The 21,986-nt window shown below is 46.1% G+C and overlaps 1 protein-coding gene across 2 annotated transcripts in view; it reads left to right on the top strand.

Moving 5' to 3' along the window:
- The window catches only part of MCAM (melanoma cell adhesion molecule), a 137,469-nt gene that overhangs the window by 107,866 nt on the left and 7,617 nt on the right, over positions 1 to 21,986 (top strand). Inside the window, exons 8-17 of one of the 2 annotated variants that reach the window (XM_073656630.1) lie at positions 417 to 558; positions 943 to 1,058; positions 5,632 to 5,773; positions 5,852 to 5,976; positions 8,404 to 8,551; positions 9,997 to 10,032; positions 11,172 to 11,210; positions 11,471 to 11,506; positions 11,962 to 11,991; positions 14,618 to 14,759. In XM_073656630.1, the coding sequence (XP_073512731.1) occupies positions 417 to 558; positions 943 to 1,058; positions 5,632 to 5,773; positions 5,852 to 5,976; positions 8,404 to 8,551; positions 9,997 to 10,032; positions 11,172 to 11,210; positions 11,471 to 11,506; positions 11,962 to 11,991; positions 14,618 to 14,759 (956 nt within the window). The remainder of the gene's footprint in view (positions 1 to 416; positions 559 to 942; positions 1,059 to 5,631; positions 5,774 to 5,851; positions 5,977 to 8,403; positions 8,552 to 9,996; positions 10,033 to 11,171; positions 11,211 to 11,470; positions 11,507 to 11,961; positions 11,992 to 14,617; positions 14,760 to 21,986) is intronic. The other variant, XM_073656631.1, reaches the window with a different exon arrangement.

Below are 21,986 nucleotides of genomic sequence, written 5' to 3'. Positions count from 1 at the left end.
AATGTCTGTATACTCTTTTGCTCCCCACCCTGTCCAGGAGCTGTGGTATGATCAGACCATGTCCCTGTACGGTCAGACACAGCCATTACACAGTACACAGCAGGGGGCATTTATAAGATTATCTCAGCACAGGGACATTTTATTTAATCACATCCAATTGTGGAAGTTATTATTATTCCAAGATCTATTGATTAAAATCAACCTTTGTTTGTGGGAAAACCCCTTTAAGCCTTTTGGAATGAAACAGAAAAATAAAAAAAAAAACATTACAAAATAGGCCATCGTCCTTACAAATCATGGGCTATAGGTAATATTTCTACCTTGAATGTTGGATTGCTTGGTGTTCTTCCAGAACTGAATAAAGCTGTTTCAGTCTGATGTCATCCATAATATATCTATGCTTTGCTTTTTCCCAGAAAGATGAAGAAACGCCTCTTTCAGAAGAGTCTTCATATTCATGGGCAGTGTCAAGGAAGGATTCTGGAGGATATGTCTGTAAAGGACTCGGTCTGGATAATTTTATTGAAATGGAAGCAGAGACTGAATTACATGTTCACTGTAAGCTGATTCCTTCCCATACATCAAAGTGTAACTGCATCATTGAGTAAAACTAATCTGTTCATACACTTTGCACTTTGTAAATGTAATATGTCCGATTTTGATCCTTTGGGGACAGAGAATAATAAAATTGGTCCCTGTGTCTAGACTCTCCTGTTTTGCCGGTAATACTGGGGTCCTTTCTTCCTATTTTATATAATTTACGGCTGATATGATGGAGATATTATCATCTGCAATATCAAATGATCCTTTTTCCCCCCGTATAATAAGTCCTTCAGACTTCCATTTTTTGTACTAGATTAAATAATGCAAGAAAAAACAACGAAATGTGAACTACAAGTGTGAACTAAGCCTTATACCCCAATGTCTTGTCTATGTTCCTAGATCTGGATCCTCCTGTGCTGTCCACAGATTCTCCCATTATTGCGGAAGTTGGAAATATTCTTAGTGTTTACTGCAACGTAAATGCATCAGCTCAAACCGATATCCATTGGACGAAGGTGAGTGTGACCTGGTGCAGAGGCTTCAAAACCACAGATGAAGAATTAGACATTTTTATAATTTGTATTTCACCCTATTTGAATATTGGGTATATATATAGATAACACAAATAATACAAGAAGTGCTGCAATAGAGGCCAGAGAGAATTTCTAATAATGTATTTCCATGATCCCACCAAGTACCCCTCCAAAATCAGAAATTCAGTATGGCCCCGTTCACTTGAAAAGTACCAGGCCCCTTTGCTCTAGTACAAGGATGTCAAACTAAAATACACAGAGGGCCAAAATTAAAAACTTGGACAAGCTCGGGGGCCAACCTTGATATTTATTAAGAAAAATGTCTACAATTGAAGTTTTCCCTTATCATCAAATATAATGATGAAACTTTTCATATGGAAACAAACTTAAAGGGCTTGTCCCATGAACAAAGTACATTTTAATTAATATATCTTAGAATAAAATTAGCACATAATCACAAATGGGGCATACTGGAATAATATATGTTACGTAAGAGCAGTAAAAAGTATATAGCTCAATAGCTTAATTTGAATATGTAATATCAAAGAATAAAAACCCTTGAATTAATAAATAATACAGATAATAAAGTATGATTCTAAGAAAATTGCCCCCCAAACACAGTATGATACCCCCACAGTGATTTCCTCCTCAGTACCCTTCACACGCATGGTATGATGATCCTACTGTATCCCCCCAGCAAAGTATGGTGAACCATCACAGTGTGATCCTCACACAGAATAATGGGCCCCACATAATCCTCAATACAGAATAATGGGCCGCACATAGTCCTCCATACAAAATAATGGCCCCACATAGTGCTCCATACAGTATATTGGCCCCACATAGTCCTCCATACAGAATAATGGCCCCACATAGTTCTCCATACAGAATAATGGGCCGCACATAGTCCTCCATACAGTATAATGGTCTGCACATAGTCCTCCATACAGAATAATGGGTCCACATAGTCATCCATACAGTATAATGGTCCGCACATAGTCCTCCATACAGAATAATGGGTCCACATAGTCCTCCATACAGTATAATGGGTTACACATAGTGCTCCACAGTATAATGGACCCCGCATAGTGTTCCATACAGTATAATGGCCCCACATAGTCCTCCATACAGTATAATGGGCTACACATAGTGTTCCACAGTATAATGGACCCCACATAGTGTTCCATACAGAATAATGGACCCCACATAGTCCTCCATACAGTATAAAGGGCTACACACAGTGCTCCACAGTATAATGGACCCCACATAGTGCTCCATACAGTACAATGGCCCCACATAGTCCTCCATACAGTATAATGGACCCCACATAGTGTTCCATACAGTATAATGGCCCCACATAGTGTTCCATACAGTATAATGGGCCCCACATAGTCTTCCATATAGTATATTGGGCCCCACATAGTCCTCCATACAGTATAATGGCCCACATAGTCCTCCATACAGTATAATGGGCCCCACATATTCCTCCATATAGTATAATGGGCCCCACATAGTCCTCCATACAGTATAATGGCCCACATAGTCCTCCATACAGTATAATGGGCCCCACATAGTGTTCCATACAGTATAATGGCCCCACATAGTGTTCCATACAGTATAATGGCCCCACATAGTCCTCCATACAGTATAATGGGCCCCATATAGTCCTCCATATAGTATAATGGGCCCCACATAGTCCTCCATACAGAATAATGGGCCCCACATAGTCCTCCATACAGTATAATGGCCCCACATAGTCCTCCATACAGTATAATGGCCCCATATAGTCCTCCATACAGAATAATGGACCCTACAATACTTCATACAGTATAATGGGCCCACATAGTCCTCCATACAGTATAATGGACCCCACATAGTGCTCCATACAGTATAATGGCCCCACATAGTGTTCCATACAGTATAATGGTCACACATAGTCCTCCATACAGTATAATGGCCCACATAGTGCTCCATACAGTATAATGGCCCACATAGTGCTCCATACAGTATAATGGCCCCACATAGTCCTCCATACAGTATAATGGCCCCACATAGTGCTCCATACAGTATAATGGGCCCCACATAGTCATCCATACAGTATAATATGCCCCACATAGTCCTCCATACAGTATTATGAGCCCCACATAGTCCTCCATACAGTATAATGGCCCCACATAGTGCTCCATACAGTATAATGGCCCACATAGTGCTTCATATAGTATAATAGGCCCACATAGTCCTCCATACAGTATAATAGCCCACATAGTCCTCCATACAGAATAATGGACCCTACAATCCTCCATACAGTATAATGGGCCCCACATAGTCTTCCATACAGTATAATGGCCCACATAGTCCTCCATACAGTAGAATGGCCCCACATAGTCCTCCATACAGTATAATAGGCCCCACATAGTCCTCCATACAGAATAATGGACCCTACAATCCTCCATACAGTATAATGGGCCCCACATAGTCCTCCATACAGTATAATGGCCCACATAGTGCTCCATACAGTATAATGGCCCACATAGTGCTCCATACAGTATAATGGGCCCCACATAGTCCTCCCATACAGTATAATATGCCCCACATAGTCCTCCATACAGTATAATGGCCGCACATTGTCCTCCATACAGTATTATGGGCCCCACATAGTCCTCCATATAGTATAATAGGCCCACATAGTCCTCCATATAGTATAATAGGCCCACATAGTCCTCCATACAGTATAATGGGCCCCACATAGTCCTCCATACAGAATAATGGATCCTACAATCCTCCATACAGTATAATGGGCCCCACATAGTTCTCCATACAGTATAATAGCCCACATAGTCCTCCATACAGTATAATGGCCCCACATAGTCCTCCATACAGTATAATAGGCCCCACTTAGTCCTCCATACAGAATAATGGACCCTACAATTCTCCATACAGTATAATGAACCCCACATAGTCCTCCATACAGTATAATGGCCCACATAGTCCTCCATACAGTATAATGGCCCACATAGTCCTCCATACAGTATAATATGCCCCACATAGTCCTCCGTACAGTATTATGGGCCCCACATAGTCCTCCATACAGTATAATATGCCCCACATAGTCCTCCATACAGTATAATGGGCCCCATATAGTCCTCCATATAGTATAATGGCCCCACATTGTCCTCCATACAGTATAATGGACCCCACATAGTGCTCCATACAGTATAATGGCCCCACATAGTGTTCCATACAGTATAATGGCCCCACATAGTACTCCATACAGTATAATGGCCCACATAGTGCTCCATACAGTATAATGGCCCACATAGTGCTCCATACAGTATAATGGCCCCACATAGTCCTCCATACAGTATAATGGCCCACATAGTGCTCCATACAGTATAATGGGCCCCACATAGTCCTCCATACAGTATAATATGCCCCACATAGTCCTCCATACAGTATTATGGGCCCCACATAGTCCTCCATGCAGTATAATGGCCCCACATTGTCCTCCATACAGTATTATGGGTCCCACATAGTCCTCCATATAGTATAATAGGCCCACATAGTCCTCCATACAGTATAATAGCCCACATAGTCCTCCATACAGTATAATGGGCCCCACATAGTCCTCCATACAGAATAATGGACCCTACAATGCTCCATACAGTATAATGGCCCCACATAGTACTCCATACAGTATAATAGGCCCCACATAGTCCTCCATACAGAATAATGGACCCTACAATCCTCCATACAGTATAATGGGCCCCACATAGTTCTCCATACAGTATAATGGCCCACATAGTCCTCCATACAGTATAATGGCCCACATAGTGCTCCATACAGTATAATGGGCCCCACATAGTCCTCCATACAGTATAATATGCCCCACATAGTACTCCATACAGTATAATGGCCCCACATTGTCCTCCATACAGTATTATGGGCCCCACATAGTCCTCCATATAGTATAGTAGGCCCACATAGTCCTCCATACAGTATAATAGCCCACATAGTCCTCCATACAGTATAATGGGCCCCACATAGTCCTCCATACAAAATAATGGACCCTACAATCCTCCATACAGTATAATGGGCCCCATATAGTCCTCCATACAGAATAATGAACCCAACAATCCTCCATACAGTATAATGGCCCCACATAGTCCCCGGTGTCGCGGGCCAAATACAATCACTCAGAGCCACATTTGACCCGCGGGCCTGAGTTTGACATGTGTGCTCTAGTATAGATGCATATAGGGCAGGCTGTGAATGTAAAAACCAATGCCGTGCTTTATACTCAGTCACCACAGACCTTTTCTCAAGCTTGTGAACTATAGTAAATCCACATTCATTTGCATCTCATGTCACTTACTTTTGGATCTATAAAAAAATATATGGATGCCATTTGAGAGGTTGGAAGCATTACTACTAGTCAACATTTCTGTTATTTTCGGTCTTCCTCTAATTCATCGTTGTATTTAATGATTCAAGCAGTACATGACCCACCTTCTGTAAAGTGCAATGTCTTATTCCCAATCTCTTTGGTCCTTTCTAGGGAGGCAGAACCATTGCCAGTGGCTCTGAGTTAAGCCTTAGTTTCCAGGATTACACAGATGCAGGACAGTATGTCTGTGTTGCAAGTGTAACTGGTGTACCCGGACTCACCAAGAGCAAGGAGATCCTAGTAGTACTAAAAGGTAATAGAGGTATTGATTCGGGAAAGGGACTGTCTGACATAAAAAATTTTCCTATTTAATGATGACTATTAATTATAGGGAAACCACAAGTGACTGTATATCCACAACATGTCGCAGTACAAGATGGTGAAAAGCTGAGTGTGAAATGTTTTGCAGTCGGCAATCCCACTCCTCAAATTACCTGGTACATGAATGGATCAGAGGTAAGTGAACTTATAGGGCATCTGTCAGTTGGATTAATCCTCCTATATGGGCATGTAGGTCATAGAAAGTTGAGTAAAATGATAAACTGATATCTGCGATCTGACGTCTTATTCCAGAGCGATCCACATTTTTCTTGATATATAAATGTGGCGCCCCTGAGGGTTCAGTCGCCACAGGGGTACTGCACCTCAGACCGAGGTGTGGTATCTCCTCTCCGAGGTAAGGGTGGAGCACCTCTCAGGACTCAGCCATCCATCCAACACTACACCTCTCCCACCTGAGGGGGGCTTATATGCACCAGGGTGCTGCCCCAGCCGGGATAAGAGGAGATGGGGGGAACCAAAAGATAGGGAGAACCATGTAGTGGGTGAGGGTGGAGGACGCACTTTAGGTTACACCACAAAATTCATATTTAATAAACGGCCATCTTGGGTTTATGGTCTTTGATTGTGATCTTCGTCACTGAACGTGGCTTTCTGTGTGAACCTGCAGCTAATAGAAGATACACGGTCCTCGTGCTCTGGCCTTGAGGCGAGGAGCGGGCTAGAGTTAACTGCTGTCTCTACCCGGTCAAGGTCCCTACCTAAGAAGGCCTGGAGGGGAGCAGAGGAGACAAGCTCCGCAGGCAAAAGGATCCCAGGGGGATGCAGACGGAGCATCATACACCACCTGTCCTCACTATTCTGGCCTAGTCAGAAGGATTCCTGCTGCAAAAGGGGTACCGGCCCCCGATATCTGGCTTTGCTACTTCACTTCCTAGTCAGAAAAGCACGGAGGCTTAGAGGATCCCACCGGGTAACGGACGGAGCGGAGTCGCCACCCGTGCCCTTGTTCTGTGTATAGCCAAAGGGAGACCCAGCCTTGTAACACACACCACATACGGACAGGAGAGGACCTAGTGGGAAAGTCTAGGAACACTCTGGTGCAGGGGGTCCTGATTGATGCACCCGAACTACCCGGAGTGTGCTGAACCCCTTCCTGGTGGCCGCAGCGCGCCGTGAGGAGCAAGGAGAAGCCTTGCAGCTGACACCTAACAACGTGAGTAAAGCTTGGAAGACTGCATCCATTGCCTCCGGTCCCTTATTTCTGCGCGACACCACACAGCACCACCCACTACGACCCCCCTGATCCGTCTTCTCTGCCCTGAGGCCCTTCTCCGCCTGTGGGGAGTAGTACCATCTTCTGCTGCCACTACATCCCGCCTCAGAGGACTGCCGCAGCGCTGGTGGCGAATCACCAGGCACCACAGGTGGCGTAGTCATTTAATCCACTCGATTACCACCGTCCCTCCTGGCCCCCTTATTTTTACTGTGACGACCCTGGGCACGGTCCGGGTCTAGGCTACGACTGCATCCACCGTACACCAGGAGGCCCGGTTCCGAGTACCCCATCTCTCAGGGTAGGGCCAGCGAGCGGGAGCGAGGCGTCACATAAATGAGCTGATAAGATCTATGGATCAGACACTGATCTCCCCGAGAATCCGCCTCCAGAGGTTAATTTATATGAAAATGAGCATTACCAGTGTGAGACATGTAATGACTGACAGCCTCCTCTCCTTATCTACATGTCTCACACTGGCAATTCCACCTCTTATTTACAATAATCTCTGGAGCAGATTCTCAGGGAGATCTATGTCCGGCCCAAAGATCTTAACAGCTCATTTACATATTAAGACAAATGTGGATCACTCTATAATAAGTAGTCGGATCGCAGATATCGGGGTATCATTTTATTCAGCTCCCTATGACCTACATGCCTATATAAGAGGGTTGATCTTACTGAAAGATGTCCTTTAAGTCACAGCTAAGGGCTGCATAAGACATTCAGCGAGGGCTGGGCCTGGCTGCAGGTGACATATTTTACATGGCTATCTATATTTGTGGTCAGCTTCTTTTCTGTATATATTTTTTTAAGCTAAAAAAATCAATTTACATATAGAGGGAACACAGACTAGAACATTTAAAAGGTCCATACCAAGAAACACCTTCATAACTAGACACATAACACAACTATTGAGATGTTGAATACACCCCGAAGGAGAAAACCAGCTCTTCTGTTCTTTATGGATCGGCAGAGTGCTCATCCTACAGAAGTGCTCATATCAAAGCAGGGCCTGGACATGGAAGCGGCATGTGGACTCCTCGTTAGTAGTTTTACATTGCTGGGAACTTAGCAGAAGCTGTGGCCATGCTGACCGGGATCTGTAGGAGACCGGCTTACACATGGCGGTGTGAACATTTTAGTCATGGTTGATAAGTGCACTGAGGGTCCCGAGCTTTAAAGTGCTCTCCACTCTCTATAGTGAGAGCTCTGCTATTCTACAACTAGCACAAAAGACTGAATTTTGGTATAAGATAATTGGATATAGTAATATATTAAAGTGTTTCTATAATATTCTCATTAGCTCTTTGTGATTAATTCTACAGATAGACAGTCACGTTTCTAATATTTCTGGTAATGAAGTTATTAGTGAACTGACCTTCCTGGTGACTGAAGACCACCTGAATGACCGCCTCATGTGTAAGGCTCAGAACGAATTCAACAGCAGCATGGAATATATTAATTTACAAGAGAGTAAGTCAGATATATATGGTAGATAAAACACCACGTAACATTCTAGGTTACCAGAATTCATTTTGTCTGGGTTTTTCAGTGCAAATCTTGCAGATATCTTCTGTTTGACATTTCAGAGTCATAATTGCGCCAATGCCCAGATTTTCTCCCCGTCTTACTTGTCTAATCATCCCGTATAATATAAATATATGAAAAAGTTTCATCCTTTGTTAAACCCTTGTAACATGGCTACAACAGTAAGGTGCCCAGAGAATAAACACGTTTCTACGATTGTGTTTTGTATTTAATAATATATGTATGGTATATAAAGGATGAAATCCGTGACTATTAGAGTTAAGAAAAAAGATTTTCAGATCTCTGGTCAAGCAGCCACATTGGTTGGTAATCGATGGCCCCTGGACCAGAGCATTGCAAACGTCCTACTACCTGTCGCATCCCCAAAACCTCCTCTGATTATTAGACTTCACAATGTTATTATACTGCGGTGTGATACATGCATGATGCCGGAGGAGGCTTTGAGGATGCCCAAGTAGTGGGAAGTTCATAGTGCTGTGGTCCTACACCCACGGACTACCATGGCTACTGGAACAGGGTCCTGCAAATCTGTAAGCTCAACTCCAATCACTATGCAATACTATAGTATGCAATAATCTTACTGACAAGCCCCATCACTCAACTTGCGATTATTGGAAGACGCATCCCCAAACACCTTGCAGGTGTCCATTTATATGGAGGTTTTGTAGGCCAAAAGATATGTTCATTGTGATAATATAGCTGTGTTAACCCAGGTGCGTGATCCTGCTCGTCCCGGGTCTCAGCATTCTGGACTGTCCTTTTTACTAGGGAACCTTGCAAAATTCATTGTACTCAATAGAAAATTATGATCACTAAATTAAATTATTCTTAATATTAGTAATATCCTTAACTCAAAGATGGAGAAATATTTCTCTTAATTATGAGTGCTCACCTTTAGGGCAGGTGCAGGCGACTGTATTATCGGTCGGACAAAAGATCAAATCGAACTCAGACCAATGTTAGTCTATGGGGCCATGCACATGTCCGATTTTTTCCTCGGACAGAGTCTGTGCAAGGAAAAATTCACACAATGCCCGATTTACATCTGCTATATGGATCGCACCCAACCATGCAAGTCAATGAGTCCGTGGAAGAATCGGACTAGACTCCATCTTTCTCCATCTTCTCATCATCTGAGACATTCAGATCACACTATGCTGACACTGTGATCTTAGCATAATCGTCCCGATTCTCTCGGATAAGAGAAAATTCGGTTGTGTCACCCTAGCCTAAGCCTCAATATTAGACAAGACCTCATTCACAAGATCTTTTATAAGACACCATACATTATACTGTATTGTCCTATGCAACGCATGTTACGATGAGTAAAGTAAAGCTGATTTTGGTTTCCATTATTTCTTTTCCCACAGGATACATAACCACCCCTGTATCTAGTGACCACAGAGGTACGTTCATTATTCAATCTGTCGGAAATACAAGTGATGCAAATGTAGAAGAGCTGGAGTGATAGTGTTGTCATTTCTTTTTTACATATTGAAAAATGCACAGCAAAAACCACCAGTGCTGGGAAATGTGAATTTATGCTGCAAATTTTTACCCCAAAATTCACTCATTGCAATGCAAAGGTAAATCTGCAGGATTTACACAAAAAAATCTGCATGGTTTAGTAGGATAAATCCTGTGTGGGTCCATTCTGGAGAGGTTTTCTCACTTAGGCCACGTTCACACGTTCAGTATTTGGTCAGTATTCTCCATCAGTATTTGTAAGCCAAAACCAGGAGTGGGTGATAAATACAGAAGTGGTGACGTGTTTCTATTATACTTTTCCTCTGATTGTTCCACTCCTGGTTGTGACTTACAAATACTGATGGAAAATACTGACCAAATACTGAACGTGTGAACGTGACCTAAGAATGATTATCATGGAGTCTTAGGATAGATTCCAGAGGCCTTCACCACGGCTATGGAAGTGCTGGTGAAGAGGAGCGGTGGTCTATGGGCTCATACTAATTTGCGAGAAAAACAGACGAGTGCAATCTGATAAAAAATCGAACTGCACTCAGACCAATGTTATTCTATAAGTCCCTGCTCATCTGCTCATTATATTTCTCAGCTGTAATCTGGATGAGAAAAAAATTGCAGCATGCTGTGTATGGCCGCGTATATCGGATGAGACTCGCCAATGCAAGTCAATGGGTGCAAGAAAAAAAACGGACAGCATACGGACCATCTGTATGGCATCCGATTTTACGGATACATTACCATTCTGTAGCATAGAACACTGTAAATGGTGACTGTAGAATAATAGTTGCAGAGACTGAGAAAAAAAACACATTGCATACGGATGTCATACGGATGCTATGTGAGAAAAAAATTGCAACATCGGAGTGTTTTTTTTCTCGCAAATGAGTATGAGCCCTAATATAGGTGGTCCCACCCTTCACCTTAGGATTGTATGGAGCGGTAGCGACCATGCTGGACTCCACACACATCTCCACACTTCTATTGTGTAATCAGCTTCTGTAAAAGCTATTAAGCTGCCGATATCTCAGCTAAGATGACTATCATTTATCTGCACACACAGGAACTGGATTTCCACATCATGTCCCCGTTAAGGGCTCAGGTCAGCAAACAAGATTACTCAGAGTCAAACAAAAAAATAATCACTTCTGACTTTTGTTTTTCCCAAGATCATTTCGTTTTCCTGTCACATGAAAATGTTCTCGAACGGATTTAGATGTCGCACATTTTGTACAATTTTTTTTTTTTTCGTTTCTTTCTTAACCTTATTAACAACTGACACAAAAACTGTAATAAAAATCACGAAATACTAATAAAAGGGTAAATCGGAAAGATACTAAATTGTACAAATTTGTCTTACAGGATCAGAGGAGACGGAAGAACCAGACTCCAAGAAAGGTAAGATTAAGACATTGGAAGAGGGCCTTTAACTCTTAGTGCCGGGATCGGGGCCCATTTCGATCTCTCAGACTGGACATCTGGCAGCTATAACGCCTATCAACACTGTATCTTGCTTGTGCAACTTTATTCTAGGCATATTATAGCTTTGTTTTTCCATAATCGAGCTGGGTCTGTGCAGTACATCCCTTTGTCTCAGATTTGATATGAAGCCATAGTGTTTTGCTTCCATAGCCAGTGCAGAGGAGCATGGCAGCTATATATACTCGTATATGGCACCATACCAAGGAGCGGTGTGGTTCCCATACATTGCCGTCCAGGCTTTGTGACCACACTCATAATTCCCTATCACTCTTCTATATCCTGAACTGCTCTCTATACAAACATTTATTTTATTCTTGCATCCACATAAGCTACTGGTAAAATATAAGTACATTTCCAAATATCTCTTACAGGACCTGAATCCACAAAAGACCCCACTGTAGGTAAGACACCCCAGCATGACCACACAAAGTGTTCCCATATTTAGGTTGCTAAAGCCCCCGTCTCACATAGCGAGATCGCTACTGAGTCAAGGTTTTGGTGACGCAACAGCGACCTCACCAGCGATGTCGCTATGTGTGACACTTTGCAACGATCAGGCCCCTGCTATGAGGTCGCTGATCGCTGCAAAGTGTCCTGGACCATTTTTTGGTCTTTGCCCTCCCGCTGGTCAGCACACATCGCTGTGTGTGACCAGCGGGAGCAGCGATCAGGCTGGTAACCATGATAAACATCGGGTTACTAGGGGCACACGCGCACCTAGTAACCCGTTGTTTATCATGGTTACGAGCCTGCTAAAGTGAGCGGTAACCTCCCGCTCACTGTAGCAGAGTAGTAACCATGATAAACAGCGGGTTACTAGGTGCGCGTGTGCCCCTAGTAACCCCATGTTTACCATAGTTAGTAAGCTGGAATAAATCCCCTCATTCGGCAGATAGATCTCTTGTGATCGCACTGGACATTGCTCTTAATCTTTGTATTTAAATTCATACAGAAACCCGCAATGTTCAGTCACATGTGCGGCTATCAGACAACATTTCAGTTCGAAAAAATGGTGCAAGACAAAAAATTACAGAAAAATGTAATCATTTGTATTATTAGTATACATAAAAAATCACTACATAGGGATAAAAACCATAAAAGGGGAACCAGGAAAAACAGGTGGCTACCTGGACTCAAAACCAGGACATGATAGCAAAAACCTGTTGACAGATACCCTATGTAATCTGAGAGCTGAGTATAACCCCGCCCACACCACTGATTGACAGTTTTCTGTGCGCACTGTGCATAGGCAGAAAGCTGCCAATCAGTGGTGGGGGTGGGGTTTCAGAGCAGGAAGACTACATGGCATCTAGTCCTCTACTGATATTTTCTTGCTGATAAAACACTGATTTTATTGAAACTACAAGTAGCCCAGTAAGTGACACATCCCTGTAATCAGGGTCTCTGCCCCTACGTCATGCTGCTCTCAGATTACCATATATTGTGGAAATCTGCTGACAGATACCCTTTATGTCTAGTTAAAGAAGCACTCCTCCTCCCATCAAAGTTTTTATCCTCTTAATATATTGCAATCATCATATTATAGAGCACTGTGCACTTACAATTGCTCATTTTGTCTTTCTACCCAGCTAATTCTTCTAGTTTTTCTGCTCTATGTAGAAACAGGAAGTCTCGTATCCTTGCAAAAATCATTCCCCTCTTCAACTCCTGACCCAGCTGCTCCCTTTCCGCCTGCCAGGGACTTTTGCAGGGACTCATGAGTCGTGTGGGGAAACTTGATCTCCTGTTCCTACATAGAGCTTAGAAAAATTCAACTAGTCTATCTTTAATCAGGTTATGTCATAGACCTAATGGAAAAGAGAAGAATTAACTAGGGAGAAAGGTAAAATGAGCAATTGTAAGTGCACAGTGCTCCTATAATATGATGACTGCAATATATTAAGAGGATAAAAACTTTGATGGGAGGAGGAGTGCTTCTTTAACAATACAAGAAATATACATAGAAAAGTCAATGCATAAGGCTTAGAGCATTTGCACTTGAAACGCGCGTCTAGTGTGATGACTGCCTGGACTCACACTCTTTTTGGGTAATATATAGTTTTATATCCTTTCTACCCTTCTGCACATACATTTTGGTATTTATAGCAGTATGAATTGACTTTTGTATAGAGATTTCCTGCTTCCTTTATTCTATTTAATGTCCTGGTCTGCGAGTCAGAGTAGCCATCAGTTTTCTATGGTTCCCCTTTTATGACTTTAACCCCTTAATTCTGTGATATTTTTTATGTATACTAATTAATCTTGCTATATTTTTATGAAAACATTTTTTCAAATTGATGTTTTAATGTTAATATTTGTAGAAAAAAAAATTAATTTATAAACAGATGTTTTTCAAAACTTGATCTAAATTTGTATATGACGTGACATTTTGTAATAGGACAGCCCAGCACCACTCATTTAGTTAAGCTCTATAATGGATTATTGTGGGCCAAATATCCTGACTTACCAAACAATTTAATAACATTAAAGTGAACCTGTCAGTAGGTCTTTGCCACTTAATCTGAAAGCAGCATGATGTAGAGACAGAGATTCAGATTCCAGCGATGTGTCACTTACTGGGGTGCTTGCTATAGTTTTGAGAAAAAGTTTTGATAAAACCACCATTTTAACAGCAGGAGATTATCACTACAGGACTAGTAAAAGTGCTGCCAGGTAATCAAGCTCTGTATAACCCCACCCCAACCACTGATTGGTAGCTTTCTGTGAGCACTGTGCATAGGCACAAAGCTGCCAATCAGTGGTGTGGGCGGGGCTATACAGAGCTCGGCATTCAGAGAACGGTAGATCTACAGGAGAGAAAACAGTAAATTTTATCAAAATAACAGTGAGTGATACATCACTAGAATCAGACTCTCTTCCCCTACATTATGCTGCTCTCAGATATTGTAGCAAATTCCTGGTGACAGATTCCCTTTAAAGTATGTCCCATCAAAACCAAAGGTGTAAAAAGTGATATAACTATTAAAGACTTTAATACATATTGATTAACATATACTATGTGTGCAGAGTCCAGAGATCAGAAAAGTTATGGAGTGGTGATTGTAGCCGTCATTGTATGTATTCTCCTACTGGCCATACTGGGAGCGGTGCTGTATTTCCTGTATAAGAAGGGGCGCATTCCTTGTGGACGTTCTGGAACAAAAGATATGTGAGTATGGTCTCTATCATCTAACTGCACTTCCGGTACACCCCACTATACTCACTGACAGTAGAAAGGAAATGTCACAAATTCTGATTTTATTTTCTAATTTGCACCTGAAGATATAATCTGGTTGAGTCTGTGTCTTATCATAGTTTCCATTAGTTATCCTAACACAATCAGTGTGTGACAATCTGCGTGCTATGAGTCAGCCTCATGTTTTGTATCTCGTGCATTACACTTCTGATATGACTCAGGATCATACCCTGCCCTGGTATTTTCCCCTTCTAAAGAGTAACTTACATATACTGTACTTTCAGTGTTGGACATTAGTCTTTACGATACAAGAACTGTAATATGGCTTGTGCTGGGAGCCACAAGTAATGACTGTGGGACAGATTAATCAAGACTGATGTAGTGCACGACCACAGTCTTGTAGGGGTATAAGATGACAAATTCATTAAGAAGCAAACGTCACGTAATTAAGTCAGTGTTTCTCCTAAGTGGCATGTGCCTCCGTGCGATGTGTCAGAAATCTTACTATAATCATTTCTGGCGTACAAAAGCTGGCAGTTTTGATTTATTTGATGGGCGGGTGTGGCCACGCTCCACCCAGTTCCACTCATTTTGGCAGAGCTGATTCAAACTGGTGTGAAAACGCCAAATTTGCTAAATTTTTGCACAACTCTGTGTTGGGTAAAAAAATTGCGACTGTAACGCTGAGTCATGTCTCATGGACAAACCGTGAGTCAGGGTAGTTAAGGAGTCTGAGGTCAAGAACCAGGAGGGTACATCATAAACAGAGGCAAAAAAACAGGCGTTGTCAGATAACGGTCCGAAGTCAGAATACTAGGAAGATAGCGGATCTGGGCAAAGGGGCTAGGTAAACGGATGGTCAGAACAAGGTCTGGCAGCAATAGATCTACACGCAAAGCACAAGGCACAGAGAAACAAACCACACTGATCTGAAGCTATGACTGACAGCTATCTGGGATGGTCAGACAAGTTAAATATCTAAGTAATTGTGGCACCCCAGGGGTCTGGTTTCCACAGTAACGGCAATGTTATGTCTGAGAGCAGGTGGGAGGTCTCTTGGTCAGGGATCCTGTGCATGCCACACCTCCTGCCCAGTCCTGGGAGGGGAAGAACTTCCCCTATATAAACCTAGGGCTGAGGCAGGGTTAGTGAGTAGAGAAGAAGTAGAGACAGAGAAGAGAAGCAGATATAGGAAAGAACATCAGGAGCTCTGTGGGAGCAGTGCTACAAGGAGTCAGGGGCTGGCAGCTGCAGAGCTCGCCCTGACTGAGAAGTTATCACCGGACCCGGAGTCCGAGGCTGTGGGGACTAGCTCCTATCCAGCAGCAGAAACCGACCGGCAGGGGATTGCAGGTCCTCTGGCCCAGAAACCCGAAGGCACGGTCACACGCGTGGGATCAGCACCGCCGTCGTGGAGCGGAAGCTACTAGAAGGCCCCGAGTCACCGGCCATACGGGTGAGCACCACACGGTACACTCAGGGACGTGGGCTACTTATACCCGCTTCTAGCAAGGTAGCCAGAAGAGTATCGTTAGTTTGGGAGGCCTACAACTCCGCCTGGCCAGGGGAGATCCCATCTGCTCAAGGACTGACCAGGCCCCAATCGCTAGCCAGTACTCCGGGAGGGTCTATCGTTGTCACCAGTAAAGACCCTGAACTACACCGTACCGTCTCTGAGTGGTTCCTGCTACCCCCATCATCCACGTCGGCTGCCCTGAGGCCATACCCCTCCCGTTGGGGGTTATACTATCACGCTGCACAATCCTACCACCGGCCTCAGCGGTCTGCCCTGCAGCAGCAGCTCCTTAGCTGTACTCAACGGGTGGCGTAGTCGTCCAACATCTACCGCTAATACAGCGCCACTTAGTCTGACTCCCTGGGCACGGACCGGATCACCGCCACGAGACTACAACCCTCAAGAGATCCGGCTCCGGGTAAGCTCCCGCATGCGCAACGCAGCGCGACACAGGCCCAGGGGCGCGTCAACTTTTGGCGTAGTCGGCAGGATTTCGTGCCCGCAACCACCGGGTACTGCGTGCCTGAAAAAGACTGTTCAAACTTACCTGTGGTGAAGATTCCCGCCATCCGGCGCCATCTTCCGCTTCCTTCCCGCCATCGGTGGAGTTTTCCCGCCATCCGGCGCCATCTTCGGCCTTCTTCCCACCATACGTGGAGTTTTCCCGCCATTGGACGCCATCTTGAGGACGCCGCGCGGGAAGAAGAGGGGCGTGGACTCCGAAAGCGCGCGAGAACTGAAGCCCCGCCTCACGTCCGGACGTTGCGTAAGGTTCTGGAAGGAGCCCAGCAGACGCCGACGTCACAGGAGCGCGACGGAAGGTCCTCAACCCTGACGATCCACTGCGGAGCCGCGGTCTACGGAAGAGGATCATCGCAAGGTAGGCCACGGTCCACTAGGGGGGAGAAGGATGTCGGATACGGAGGAGAGCTTCACCGCTTCAATCCCCGCCAGCGCCACCGCTGTTGCGGTCATGCCTTTCACCATGCCCTATATCCCGGGGGCAGCCTGGCTACCCCAGTACTCAGGGGAGTCACATACCCTGCATGACTTTAGAGAAAAGCTGGATAGCCTCTTCCAGGTGTACCCCCTCACAGAGGAGCAAAAAGTGAGCATCCTGGTGGCCCAATTAACCGGAGCAGCCCAAAGGGAGGTAAAGTCCTGGCCACCTGGGGGGAGGACTGTCGCAGGGATACTAACCCGGCTGAGGGACACCTTTGATACCCGCACCTCAGCCGAGATCAAGCTTAGATTCTACGGGTGCAAACAGCGGGCACATGAGAGTATAAGGGACTATGCCCTGAACCTACAAGAGGCCCTGAGAGCCATTAAGCAGACCGACCCTGACGGCGTGGGAGACGAGGACAGGCTGTTGACTGAACAATTTATATTGTTTATATTGTTTATATTGCAATGCCCACCGAACCCAGTTGCGGGCAATGGCCTTACAGGACCCTCATCTGGGATTTGCACAGTTCAAGGACAGAGCCATCCGGGTGCTTCGAGAACCGGCACCAGGTGGCGTTGTGACCCCCAGATGCCCCACTACCACTTACCACCAGGAGGCGGCGCCCTTGTCGGCAGGGCCTGTGGGAGCTGATGCGCAGGCTTTGAACAATGACCCGGCTCCAGACCTGCACCATCAGGTCCAAGAGCTAGCTAAAAGCGTTGCTGCGCTAACCCGAACTGTGCAGTCTTTACAGGTTTCCACTCCAGGGAAGATCCAGCTGGCATCCGGACCGGAGGACATCCCGTGGCGTCGACCAAGGAGGACCCCACCGGCCAGAGGAAGACCCAGCGACCGATACAACGAGGACGGACGACCCATCTGCCGCCACTGCAATCAACCCGGACATATGGCAAGGTACTGTCCTTTAAACTGGCACAACCTGGGGTAGAGGGCCAACCCCCAGGAAAAAGATCACCAGGCCCATCGAACTGGCGCGACAAATATGTGGGAGGACGTCCAGTCTTACCCGTGGTACTGGATGGCATTCCTATGAGTGCCCTACTGGACACCGGGTCACAGGTCACCACCATCCCGTACGTGCTCTTCAAGCAGTACTGGAATGACTCGGATATCACCCGCTACCCTGACGACGACTTGAGTATCATCGCCAGCAATGGTCAACCCGTGCCACAGATTGGATTTAAAGAGGTGACCATTAAAATCGGTAGAGTCGAACTGGCAGCACAGGGACTGATCATTGTAGACATTGACAAACACGAGAGTCACCCAAAGATAACTCTAGGAACTAATGTAATTGAAAATTGTCTTGCAGAGGTGATTTTCCTTTTACAGCAGGTTGCCAAGAACGCCAGCTCCGGCCAGCAGCGAGTGCTCCAGAAAGAGATCCGGGCACTGATGCGATGGCAACAGCTAGAACTCTCCGGTGGTGAGATTGGTAGCGTGCGAATGTGTGACCCTTTCCCTATTGCCATGCCCCCGAAAAGTGAAATGATGATTTGGTGCCGGGCAGCTATTGGTCTGAGAGGTAGAGATTACCAGGCAATGGTAGAACCAGTTTACTCAGACAGTAGGCCCACCATTTTGACAGCACGGGGGGTGGTCAATGTACGCCATGGGAGGGTGCCCGTTCGCATAATAAATATCGGGAAGAGGGAAGTGTACCTGTCCCGGTATGCCACGCTAGCCAAATTGTATACCATCAATCAAGATTCCATACAGTCCGTAGAACCCTTGCCTCCATCTTCCCCGGAGGAAGGTAACGGCTCTCAGAAAACAATGGAGGACTGGTGTCAGCAACTACATTTGGGTACTGACTCCACTCCCTCACACCAGAAACAGGGAGTCTATCGGGTGGTGCAAGAGTACGAGAGAGTGTTTAGTAAACACCCGTTAGACTTCGGGCGAGTCAAGGGGGTAGAACACCACATCCCCACGGGAGACCATCCTCCCATAAAAGAGAGGTATCGACCCGTACCCCCTGCACACTACCAACACGCCAAGGGGATGCTTAGAGACATGAAGGAGGCTGGGGTGATCAGGGATAGCTGTAGCCCCTGGGCAGCTCCACTAGTCTTAGTCAAAAAGAAAGACAACACCATGAGGATGTGTGTAGATTACCGGAAAATCAACCGTATCACACACAAGGATGCGTACCCCTTACCAAGGATAGAGGAGTCTTTGGCTGCTTTAAGATCTGCTAACTTCTTCTCTACCTTGGATCTCACTAGTGGGTACTGGCAGGTTCCTGTAGCAGAGGCGGACCGGGAGAAGACCGCATTCACCACCCCGATGGGACTTAGCGAGTTTACCTGCATGCCGTTCGGACTCTGCAATGCACCAGGAACCTTCCAACGATTAATGGAGTGTTGTCTGGGCCACAGAAACTTTGAGACGGTCCTGTTGTACCTGGACAATGTCATCGTATATTCCAAGACGTATGAGGACCACCTGAAACAACTGGCGGAAGTGTTCGAAGCTCTGGCAAGCTACGGCCTAAAGGTGAAACCCTCCAAGTGTCACCTCCTGAAACCAAAGGTGCAGTACCTGGGACACGTGGTGAGCGCTGATGGAGTGGCTCCCGACCCTGATAAGATCACCGCAATTAAGGAATGGCCAAGTCCCTCCAGTGTAAAGGAAGTGCGGCAGTTCCTCGGGTTGGTAGGCTATTACCGCAGATTCATCCCCGGTTTCACCAAAAAGGCAGCTCCTATGCAGGACCTCCTGATAGGCCAGTCCCGGAAGGCCAAGAACCAGAAGCCACCCTTCAGATGGGAGAAGTTAGAAGAAGAGTCTTTCCGCCAGCTGAAGATGGCCCTCACGGGGGATGAAATCCTGGCGTACCCTGATTACAGCCAGCCCTTTATCCTCTACACCGACGCAAGTAACATCGGGCTAGGAGCCGTGCTGTCCAAGATCCAGCAGGGGAAAGAACGAGTAATCGCTTACGCCAGCCGAAAACTGCGACCCACCGAAAGAAACCCTGAGAATTATAGCTCATTTAAGCTAGAGTTCCTGGCAGTGGTGTGGGCAGTCACCGAACGCTTTAAGCACTACCTCGCTTCGTCCCGGTTCACCGTGTACACGGATAACAACCCGTTGACACACCTGGACACTGCAAGACTCGGTGCCCTAGAGCAGAGATGGATGGCCCGTCTGTCCAACTACGAGTTCACAATCAAATACCGGGCAGGATTCTCCAATACCAACGCGGACGCCCTGTCCAGGATGCCAAACCTACCGGACGTAGGAGAAGATCCAGAGGGACTGGAAGAAGTCGAACTCCCCGCGTTCCACCGTCATGGGACTATCCAGTATTCCCATCGGGTAAGGAGTAAGCAAGCTGCTACGTTTAACCCCTTGCCTCACTACAACTGGGAGGAAACGCAAGACAGTGACCCTGCCGTCCGGCTGGTGAAGGAGATGCTGACTCGGCCAGAGGCTCGCCTTGACCCAGACGCTCCGGAGGAAGCCAAGCAACTGTGGGCTGAGAAGAGTCGACTGTTCCTTTACAAGGGGAAGTTGTGCCGCAGAATGGTTAACTCCCGGACGCATGAACTAATCTGGCAAGTAGTGGTGCCACGGAGAGACGCAGCCATGGTGATGGAAGCATACCACGACGGGGCTGGACACTTCGGATGGAAGAAGCTGGAGTTCCTGCTGCGTGGGCGGTTCCACTGGGTAGGCATGAGGGGAACCATCGAGAGGTGGTGCAGAGACTGTGGCCCGTGCAACCTAAGAAGGAAGGACCGTGCCAGCCAGAAGACTCCCCTGCAGTCCATCGTCACCCGGCAGCCGTTGGAACTGGTAGCCTTGGATCATGTAAAACTGACCCCAAGCAGAAGTGGCTACGTCTACGCGTTAACCATTGTGGATCATTACTCCCGGTTCTTGGTTGTCGTCCCCGTTAAGGACTTAACGGCTCAAACAGCAGCTAGAGCCTTCCAGCAGCACTTCTGCCGTCCACACGGGTACCCGGACCAAGTGCTGACGGACCAGGGACCTGCCTTTGAAGCGGAGGTCTTCCGGGAATTCTGCAATCTGTATGGCTGCCGGAAGATAAGGACGACACCCTATCATCCGCAAACTAATGGACTTTGTGAGAAAATGAACCAGGTGGTAATGGATCTCCTGAAAACGTTGCCCCTGGAAGAACGCAGTCTGTGGCCTGAGAAGCTGCCCGATCTAGTGGACCTATACAACCACATCCCGGTAGGTTCCACCAACTGTACCCCGGCTTACCTAATGAGGGCGAGACCTGGTAAGTTACCTGTTGACCTGGAAATGGGAGTCCTGACACCCGAGGACACTTCACCAGAAGCAGACTGGGACACAGAGAGGCAGCAGCAGTACCGGAAAGTACAGGAGAGCGTGGAGCGAAGTCTCTGTCAGGCTAGGGAAAGACAAGAGAAAACTTACAACCAGTATGCTCCCGCTGTTCCCCTGGTACCCGGAGAGCAGGTCTTGAAGAGGAAAAGACGGCTCCACAAGTTGGACGACCAGTGGGAGAAGGACCCGTACACCGTACTGCCCTCAAGCCACGAGAACCCGAAAGTCTGTACCATCAGTAAAGACGGAGGGGAGACCATAGCCATTGTATCCCGGGATCACCTGAAGAAGTGTCCTGAACAGCTACGGAACCCTGAAGAGGAACAAGAAGACCATCGACCCGTAGAGGAAAGGGAAGATATGGTTAGTACTGTGCTCGGAGACTTCC

Source organism: Phyllobates terribilis, unplaced genomic scaffold (genome assembly GCF_046119375.1).
Source record: "Phyllobates terribilis strain yellow unplaced genomic scaffold, ASM4611937v1 Scaffold_12__6_contigs__length_324123572, whole genome shotgun sequence".
Lineage (NCBI taxonomy): Eukaryota > Metazoa > Chordata > Amphibia > Anura > Dendrobatidae > Phyllobates > Phyllobates terribilis.
Note: the sequence above shows the minus strand (reverse complement) of the source record. Positions and strands in the feature narration are given on the sequence as shown.